This window comes from Sceloporus occidentalis, unplaced genomic scaffold (genome assembly GCF_023333645.1).
Source record: "Sceloporus occidentalis isolate IW3139 unplaced genomic scaffold, rSceOcc1.0.p SCAF_4, whole genome shotgun sequence".
In the NCBI taxonomy this organism is placed as follows: Eukaryota; Metazoa; Chordata; class Lepidosauria; order Squamata; family Phrynosomatidae; genus Sceloporus; species Sceloporus occidentalis.
In genome coordinates, this window is record NW_028316984.1 from 119,165,594 (window position 1) to 119,176,048 (window position 10,455).

At 46.1% G+C, this 10,455-nt stretch overlaps 1 protein-coding gene across 1 annotated transcript; it reads left to right on the top strand.

Moving 5' to 3' along the window:
* Positions 1-1,580: 1,580 nt before the first annotated feature.
* On the top strand, positions 1,581-9,138 carry DBX1 (developing brain homeobox 1). The gene is made up of 4 exons (XM_089523485.1): positions 1,581-1,956; positions 2,187-2,294; positions 5,423-5,622; positions 8,755-9,138. Exons 1-4 carry the CDS (start codon positions 1,581-1,583, stop codon positions 9,136-9,138), a joined length of 1,068 nt encoding a protein of 355 aa, XP_089379611.1.
* The last annotated feature ends 1,317 nt before the right edge of the window (positions 9,139-10,455 follow it).

Consider the following 10,455-nt stretch of genomic DNA (forward strand, 5'->3'; position numbering starts at 1 on the left):
GTAAACCTACTCAGCTCTGTTACGCAAAGGAGGACAAGGCACACAAAATGGAGGACATTCCGTGGGGGGGGATGGAGGACATGGCCAAATCAAAGCTAAAACAAACGCTCAAACAGAAATGTCAATGCATGCTTCTTAGTTCTGCTGAAAACGGAGGAATTGTTTTTAAAACTCCAGTTCCCAGAATTCCATAGCCTTGAGCCAGACGACGAGTTAAAGCGGTGCCAAACCGGGTTATTTCTCCAGCGTGGATGCAGCCTCAGTTGTCTCTATCAAACCCATTTCCCCCGTCCTCCCCAGAGATGCGTTTCATGCCTTTTCAATGTATAGTTGCCTTTATTTGCAAAGCTTGGTATGGATGAATATTTATTGATTCATTTGCTGAAAAAGACGGTGAACAAGAGAAAGAAAGAAAGAAAGAAAGAAAGAAAGAAAGAAACTTACTGCTTTTCTTGAAAGAATCCGCTCCCCCCACCTTTTCTTTTGGGAGTCGGGAAACCTTAAAATAAAATAGAATAGGTATTTAATGAGCTTGAGGGGGGGATGTGGGTCGGAGTGGCCCCTTTCTCTCCCCCCCAAAAAGGCGGTCCCTATGCAAAATGGATGCCCCCCCCCTCTTTTTTTCCTGGTGGCTCTTTCCTTTGCCTTGTCTTCCTTCGGAGGTCTGATCCAATCCCCGGCTGCAAAGGGGGGCAGGCAGAGGCCTCCCGGACCAATGAGGGCTCCCCGAAGCCCCCTCCGGAGGGGCGCCCCTTTGTCGGAGCTGTCCCTTGGCCCGGAGCTCCGAGGGGAAGGCGGACTATAAAACCCATCGCCCCCGCAGGAAGGGCCCCGAGGAGCCCCATCGCCCCACCGAGGAAGGGTCCCTCTTCTCTCTCCTTCTCTCTCTCTCAGGGCTAAGGCTAAGGAAGGAGGCCGAGGGCAGCGGCAGGGAAGGCAGCCCACCCACCCGGCAGGAGCCTTCCTGGGAGGGGAAGCGCACCCACACCCAGCCTCAGCTAAGGGAGGGCCCAAAGGAGGTCCTAAGGGAGATCCTAAAGGAGAGCCTAAGCTAGGGGCTACATTAGACCCTAAACTAGGTCCTGAAACCTACTCCTAAACAAGTTCCTAACATAGGTAGATCCTAAGGGCGATCCTAAACTAGAGGCTGAGCCAGGTGCTAAATTGGACCCTAAGCTAGGTCCTAAGACTAGAACCTAAATTAGGCCTTAAACTAGTTCTTAAGGTACACCCGAAGGGAGGTCCTAAGAGCCTAAGCTAGTTCCTAAGAGAGATCTTTAGGTAGCTCCTAAACTAGGTCCTAAGGTACAACCTAAGACAGGCCCTAAACTAGTTCCTAAGATAGGTCCTGAGATAGATCCTGAAGTAGACCCTAAGGTAGGTGCTAAGATAGATCTGTAGGTACATCCCAAACTGGGTCCTAAGATAGATCTTAAAGTTAGAGTTTCAACTAGGTGCTGATCTAGATCTGTGGGTAGATCCTAAACTCGTTCCTAAGGTAGGTCCCAAGACAGAGCCTAAGCCAGGAGCTGGAGCTCGTCCTGCCGGTGGGGGCTAAGCCAGTCTCCTTGGGTGCCGCCATGTTCCCGGGGCTGCTGGCTCCGCCGGCGGTCTACCCGAGCCTCCTCCGCCCGACGCCGACCCTCTCCTTGCCCCAGTCCCTCCGCTCGGCCTTCTCGGGCCCTTCCTCCTCGGGCTTCTTGGTGGAGGACCTCCTCCGCATCAGCGCCACCAGCAGCAGCAGCAGCAGCAGCAGCAGCAGCAGCATTAGCAGCAGGGCCCCCGGCGGCCCTTTCCTGCCCCGCAGCCCCTCGCCCTCGCCCTCGCCCTCGGGGGCAGCCGGCGGCGGCAGGGAGGCCGGGGCAGGAGGGTCGCCCCCCTCGGCCTCCTCCAGCCCCGAGGCCACCTTCCTGAAGTTCGGGGTCAACGCCATCCTCTCCTCCGGCCCCAGGGCAGGTAAGCGGCCTCCCGGGCCCTCAGCCTCGAAGGGGAAGCCCTCCTGCAGGGAGCCGTCCGGGGCAAGCAGTGGAGAAATCGCCCGCTTTGCACTGCTTTTTAAACTGCGGTGCCAAAGCGGGTTATTTCTCTAGTGTGAATGCAGCCTCCGAAGTGTTTGGAGTTGGGACTTGATGCTGGGTTTGGTGCCAGGGGACCCCCCCTTCTAACCCCTTCTCTCTCCCCCCCAGAAGCCCCCCAAGGCCTGATCCAGAGCCTGCCGGCCAAGGCCTCCTTCTCCTTCCCCTACTTCGAGGGCTCCTTCCAGCCTTTCCTCCGCGCCGCCTCCTATTTCCCAGGTAGGTATCTGCCCTCCCTCCGGAGGCTGGGGCTTCAGGGGCTCTGCTGCTTCCACGGAGCCTTCTGTCATCAGCATTTGGGTCTGAAAAACCTTTCCTAAGCAACGTCTTAGTTCTCTCTCTTTTAATTTTGGGAGGAAGGAGGGATACAAATCCCACCAATGAATGGATGAAGGAATGAAGGAATGAAGGAATGACATTCAGTCCCTCGCCCTCCGGAGGCATCCATCAGCAGCGCTACAGATCGGCCGGAATTGCCAGCCTCCCAAGGAGGGGCCCTGGCCTTCATGCCCCACATCATGCCTCCTCCTCCTCCTCCTCTTCCTCCTTCTTAGTCTCCTTCTCCTCCTCTTCTTCTCCTTCCTCTTCCTCCTCCTCTCTTCTCCTCCTTCTCCTCTTTTTCCTCCTTATTTCCCTTCTGTTCCTCTCCTCCTCCTCTTCGTCTTCCTCCTCCTACTTCCTCCTCTTCTTCGTCTTTTTGTCTTCTTCTTTGCATTCCTCCTCCTCCTCTTTTTCTCCTTCTCCTCCTTCTCCCTTCATGAGATTTGTATCCCTCCTCTTCTCCTTCTTCCCCTTTTTCCTCCTCCTTCTTATGTTCCATAGAACCTTCTCATCCTCCTTCTCCTTTTCTTTCTCCTTCCCTTCTTTTTCCTTCTCCTTATTTTCCTTCTCTACACTCCTCCTCTGTTCTTCTTCTTCCCTTCTTCTTCCTCCCCATTTTCCTTCTCTTCCCCTCTTCCTCCTCCTCCTCCTCTTCCCCTCCTCCTTCTCCTCCTTCTCCTCGTCCTCCTCGTCTCCTGCTCTTCTTCTTTGCCTTCTTCCTCATCTCCTCTTCTTCCTCTCTTTCTCCTTCTCCTCTTTCCCCTGGAGAGCCACCCAAGGTTTCAGCACCAGGAGGACCGTGGCCAGCTCCCGGGGTCCCTCCTGGATCCTTGGGGCTGAGCCTCCTTGGCTTGGCTTCTCAAAGGGCAGGGCATCGCAGGAGCAGCCCCCAGGAAGCCAGGGCCTGCCACCAACTCAACTGGCTGCCAAGCGCCCTGGAGTTGGGACGCCACCAAGGTCATATAGCTGCCTTGTTGAGAGTACTGAGAAGCAACAGGTTAAGTAGCCCAGCGATGTTGCCTCGGGAATGGCAGATGCTGTAAGGTTCCTTTAGCTAAGCAAGTGTAGGCCTTCCTCAAACATCTTCCACTGTAACTGCATTCAAAGAGAGGCCCCTGTTGGTCTGCTTTAGCACAGAAGGACATATAGGAGCCCAAAGATATAGCTATGTTAGTTTGTAGAATCACTAAGTAGAGAGATCTTGTAGCCCTGAAAGAAAGAGGTTGGCAGCATGAGTTCTCCTAGATTTCAACATAGGAATCCAGTCACACCTTTTTGAGATCCATCTTCCATCAGATGAAATGGACTCACTGAGTCCATCAAACGTATGCGAAACATTCTATATCTTAGTCTCAAAGGTGCTATTGGAGTCCTATAAAGGTAAAGGTAGTGCCTTGACATGAATGTCTAGGGTTTTCAAAAGCAGCCATTTAGCCCCCCACAGCAAGTTTCTCAAAGAGAGGGGCATCTAAGATATATTACTTCTTAACTGAAATTATGTTTGTCACCACCAGACTGAGGGCACAACCCCAGTGGGACCTTGCAGGCTGATCCATGCTGTGTATGTGTAAATAAGAGAGAGCGAAAGGAAATATATCAGGTAGCTTTCCTCCCCTCCACAATGCACAGCTCTTTATTTGGCGTTAAACTAATCTTAACACTACTAGAAAGAATAAGTCTCCAATAACTAGTTGGGAATAGCTAACCAAATATCTTAATTTTGGAGTTGAGAAAAGTCGGGGCTCAGTGTGGAAGGACTGTCCAAAGTATGGCTCCCCCAACAAGCCATCCCTACATTTTGTCCCAAAAGCCAAGAGCTGCTCCATTCATTCCCCTGATAATGGAATTTGCTTCCTTTCTCCCGCATTTGAAAGGGCCAACAAAAACAACTTGAGCCTTATATCTAGCTTTTCATGTCCATTTAATGAAAATGATTTGGGGAAAGAGAAGACTGTGTCATCAGTATTCTCCCCAAGGAGCTTGGCATGCAGTTGTGTTTAGTTTGAAAGTGTAAATCTCTTTTGTTCCAGTAATATATGGCTTTAGCTGCTTGTCCTCAGTCTTTTTCTGTTAGTTCATTACTACACAATTACCATTCACGCTTCATTAGAATCTCTGTCTCTCTTTGGGAGTTTTTCTTTCCGCTTAAAGGGGAAACTCTGCCCTTTTTATCATTCCAGTCCTATTGGGAACCAGTCAATGTGCTAATTAGCTGTTACTTTTCATGTCTTCAGAGTGAATTCTGCAAGTTTTGTAAGGAAGAAGAAGAGGAGGGGGGAAAGAACGATCCATATAAAAAAGATGAATACTGACTGATCAAAACTTGTGTCTAAAAAGGACCCCCCCTTCCAGACAGAAAAGTCCCTTATTTTAATCTGGGATATAATAAAATGCTTGTCATGAAAAAGCAGTGTTCTGAAAAATTAAATACTTGTAGAAGACAGAAAGAGCCCCCCACCTCCCCAAATCCTATTTTCCTGGCTTTCCTATTCAAGCTTCACATCTTTGAATCTAGCAACAAAACCAGCCAGCTATAGATAAAGTCACTGAATGTAAATAATCTAGTTATTATTTTCTGAAAAGAACTGTTAAGTTAAGCATAAAGTTCCTTTCATGGATTTGGAATTTGCATAGATGCTGGTCGGAGCCTGAGTCAGATAAGGGACAGAGAGAAAAAGATGAGAAAGAAAGAGAAGAGAAGAGAGAAAGAGAACTGGAGTGATCCAGGCCTGCAAATCAAAAGATTTGCCATCAGCCTCGATAGGATATGGACTCAAGCCTGAATCCTCTTGGTAATCTCAATTAGAGCAGACCCACTGAATCAAGTGCTCTATTTTGACTTGACACTTATTAAATTACAGTGATTCAGTAGATCTACTCTAGTGGTGCAGGACTAGCAGTGAGATTTAGGCATCAGTCTTTTAGAAGAGAACAGTTCCTGTCTCCTGTGCTTTGATTTGCTTCTTTTCTCCCTGTCTCTCTTTTGGCTAATTCTGTCTAACATGCTATTCTTCTTGTTCCCACAGCTTCTTCTGTGGTGCCTATCCCTGGCACATTCTCCTGGCCTCTGGCCGCTCGAGGGAAACCGCGCAGGGGGATGCTCCGCAGGGCAGTCTTCTCAGATGTGCAGCGCAAGGCTCTGGAGAAAATGTTTCAGAAGCAGAAATATATCAGCAAACCAGACAGAAAGAAGTTGGCAGCCAAGCTGGGCCTAAAAGACTCCCAGGTAACCAATTGCCCTCCGAGCCAAACACAGGGAATGGCAGGGGAAGGATGGGTAGTTAACCTTGACTTCCTAAGCGCAACAAAGACCATTTGTGAGATAGGCTGTTTGTGCGAAGGAGTGTTTCCTAATTTACAGCCTTAACCACAACCCAGTTAAGTCAGCACACTAAGATTTAAGGCAATGTGGTCCTGCCACTGAAGTCAATGCAACTGGCACCCAAATTCTTTCAAAAACAATAGCCCCGTTTATTTTAAAGCAATATATTTCCAGTGTTGTATTTTTAACAAATTATCTTGAGCACTTCCTATGCAGTGTAAAGCACAGTGAACTTATTGGAAACTTGCTCCCAAGGGGATATTTTCAGGATACAGTATTTTTACTCAGAATTAAAGTGCTAGGGACTCGTTTTAGCCTCCTAAGGTGAATGTTAAAAAATCCTAAATCCTACAGGCCTTTATTAAGAGGGTCTCTTTGTTTTGTGGCTGAATGGAATTTGTGCCTTTAATGCAAAGGACTAAGGGACAATTCATGGCATAGACCATCCACATAGCAACTGCGTTCACAGAGCATTTCCCCTGTGCCAACTCCCATTCTTGTGGATGCCTCTATCTACAGAGCTTTCCTTTTAGTTGCTCCATTGCAAATCCTCACAAATGTTGGTGTTTGGTGAAAACTGGAAGGGCTTTGCATGGTAAACACCTACACCAGTTATGGTAGCAACACTGAGCAGTGTCCAGGTGGTGAAATGCTTTGTTGCAATTACAGAAGTCATTAATTGGCTTTGAACATCATTGAAATCTGTAAGATGTACTTCAACACAAAGGTCCTGATGTAGGGAATATCTTCCTGCACTTTGGGGGACAGAATCTGGTTTCTAGTCCCAATGACTGTAGACCCACTGAGGCCTGAATCCTATGGGCTAGTCTTAACCAGAGTAGACCCAATGAATGAAATGGTTAATGGTGAGTTACCATGTAGGTATATCCCAATGATGTAATGGGTTTAGTGCAGTTCAGACTAACAACTGAATTCAGGCTTGAAATAGTGGGATTTACAAGCAGTCACCTAACTACCATTTAGGTTGCCAGGTTGGATATGGGATGCTGCTCCTGTAACTTTGATCCTGAAGGTATCATAGAGCAGAAAAATATATCATAAAACTCTATCACGTTGGACAAAGGTACCTGAGCTCTCTTACCTTCCAAACTCTGCCTTTTCAGCCACAATTGTCTCTTTCTACCTTTCTGGTGGAGAAAGGAGGTGAGCACACTTCTCCATGCCTCCTCCTCCTCCTCCTCCTCCTCCTCCTCCTCCTCCTCCTCAGGATTCATGACCTTTTCAGGATTACAGTTACAGGAGCCCCATCTGGCATCCAACCTGACAACCCTACTACCATTTAGCAGTTTATTCAGTTGATCTCTTGTAACTGGAACTAGCAGGTGGATTTTGGCTTTTCATTCTAATGCCTAAGAACAGGACTTCCCCATCACACACACAATGCACATACCACAACTGGTGAGTGCTGTAGTGACCTTTTTCAGGAGTGAACATAACTGTGGGTATAAGGAACTGTTTTTTGGATGGGAACTAAAGACCCTGTCCAAGGAAAGCTACTTCCTTAGCTTTGGCCCACAGGCTGTGTGGTCACAACTCCTAATCCCACCATCTAGGAGCTGCTCAGTCTCTTGATTTTAATCAGATGTAAACAGGTCTAGCTTTCTTTCCATTGTGGCCATAGTATATTCAGGTGGATTATCTTAACTTTTTAAATAATTTATACATTTCCCTTCTGACTTGAAAGCATCACTAAGACTATTTTCTATCTTTTAAAAATGAATATATATAAAAAAATAAAAAGATATAAAACAATTAGTAGTTAAACCCTAAACATATATTATTATATACCATGGACAACAAATTCCTGTCCACATCTGTATCTATAAAACGAATGTTGCATGTGATTTCCTTGGGGATTCCTATTGTATCAAAGAGATTAAAGATTAGTTAGGGTATTTTTGAGAGCTAACGTACTGCAGTGGCTAATCCCTGGTTTGAGTCCCTATCTGAAATTTCACATTATGCAGAGGTTTAGTAGACAGCCAGAGGCAAATCACTTTCATAGATTACATTAGCAACAAAACTTTAAAAAGTTGCGTTTTTAAAATTACAACTCCCAGAATTCACCAACCATCATGGGAAATTACATGGCTTGACTATAACTCCAGAATCCTCCTGAGGCAGCACTGGCCTACTACTACTAAGCAAACTTTGCATGATAGTTGTAGGTGTTCCCCAAATTACATGGGCAGCCTGTGGACACAGTTGTTGCAGCCTAATTCCAGAAGCCCTTTGCAAGGAAGGAAGGAAAAGTCAGGAAAAAGGGAGGAGGAGGAAGAGGAGGCAGAAAGAGAGAAAACGGGGAAGAAAAAGAGGGGAAAATAATGTGGTGGCTTGTCCACTTTTGGCTTTGGCCTAGCCCACTGCCAGTTTGCCACAGATATGTTTGGCAGATTGTTCTAACATATTATCTATGAAAGATCAGGACAGGAAAAAAAAGTAGCCTACTCCTGATGTGAGTGAAGCACTTTGAACAATCAGTAAACACTATACAATGTTTGTTCTAGCAGCCCTAGGTGGCTTTAACTATGCTAAATATTTTCCTTAGGCTTTTGCTCAATGCCTACTTGAAGCTGAAGTCATTCTCCTAGTGAAAACCTGTATCACTTCTAAGAGACTGTACCAATGGTCCTTAACCTGCAGATTTGTAGATGTGGCTAGACAAAAATTCCTAGAAGCTGCAACCAGCATGACCAGTGGTTAGGGATTTGGGGAGCTGTAGTCCAATAATATATGGGGACCTTGGGATTGGGACCACCATGCCTATGCTCTGTAGTGACCATTGAAAGCCTGCTGGATGTAGATTAAGATTTTCATCCCCAAATGGTTCTGTACCAAGCAGGTACTTCAAATTTAATGTGAACAAACATTTTTGCACTACAGCTCTCAACCCCACCCCCACCCCCCAACATTGTTTGGAGCCAAAATTAGTCCAAAATTAACTTTTCCAAGCTCTGAACGTTGAGCCAGCCTTGGTGCTAAATATCCTTCCTGATGTATTTTTGAAAACTCTAGGTAAAGATCTGGTTTCAGAACAGAAGGATGAAGTGGAGAAACTCCAAAGAGCGAGAACTCCTGTCATCTGGTGGCTGTCGAGAACAAACCTTACCCACAAAGTTCAACCCTCACCCAGACCTCAGTGATGTTGGCAAGAAAGGTTCTGGGGAGGAAGAAGAAGATGCATTATTGCCACCGTGCTCTGCCAGCCCCCGGCACTCCTTGACCTACCACCAGGCCACAGACCACCCACACTTAAGAGACAGGCTAGACTGTCAGATGCTCCTTTCTCCCACCCATTCCAGCAGCCCCAGCAAGCCATCAGATTTTTCAGACTCTGAGGAAGAGGAGGAGGAAAGAGAGGATGAAGAAGAAGAGGAGGAGGAGATCACAGTCTCATAGAGAACTTTATCCTGGCCATCAAAACAAGGGGACATTGCAAAGTGGGGGATATCCAGTTGAAGAGGTGGTGTCCTTCCACATTCACATGGCTTGCATAGAAAATGTACTGATCATCATTTATCCACAAGGCTTCTGTGAGCCACAGATCTACCCTGATTAGAAAGCCTTGCTTAATAGCTTCCTTTTGTTGATCAACCAGCTTGCCTTGCACTTTTCAGTTGGAAGCTGCAGATTAAAAAGTCACAACCCCACCCGATCCTGCTAATTATTGAGAACAGACCCAGAAGTGTGTGGTGGTTTGAACACTGAAGTATGGCTCTGGACCTCAGGGTTCAATTCCCTGCCCAGTCATGGAAAGCCACTGGATGACCTTGGGTGGGCCACATATGAAGCTCACATGATAGCATCACCTTAGGCTTGCCATAAATCAAAAATTACTTGAAGGCACACAACAACAACAAAAATTATTGAGACCAATTGATTTAATATTAGAATAATCAGTCTAATTCAGTTGTGTATTAATTTCTCCAAAGGACTTGGGTAATACACCCTGTGTTCACATGAGTTCTGCTCCAATGAGAGGCTAGTACTATTACATTGATGAAATCTGCCTGGTTAAAAATTAGCAACACCAAGGTCTAAGATGCAGCCAGTAATATTGCCACATATTGCCACATAGGCACACAAATCTTAGAAATGTAGGGATATCTGCTGGACCTGGGCCTCAAGTCTTTCCTAACCACCCAGAGGAACAGTACTCACTAGTTTAGCTTCAGGAATGGACCTTTTAATTTTTATTTATGAATCCCATGAGCATCATGTGCTTTCCAGCCATTTCCACATTTCTTTGGCCATTGCGGAGGATGTCCATGTGGATACATGGAAACTGGAACCACCTCTTTGATTTCTGACTGAACCTTGCTGTCTTTGCACAGCTTTTATGAACTGTACACTATTTTGTACATTTACACTGTATGGCAATTTTATACCAAGGCTATTGTGAATCTACAGATGCACATGTTTGTATTTTGTGTGTGTGTGTACATGCGCGCGTGCACATTTGTGCGTTTTTATTTTATTGTTTAAAATTTAAAGAGAAGCTTAGCTTTTAACTGTAACTTATAAAACATGAACTATTTTATATTCTTACTGTGTACAGATTTTAAATATGTATATATAACAAATGAAGCAAGTGCCAAATTAAAAAAAATGTGCAAGGTTAATAACATTTGTAGGTCTTTTGTGATTTTCATGCATTGACAACATACATTGGAGTTTATCACATGGGATGGCTCCTCTTCATCCTGGAGAGAAGTG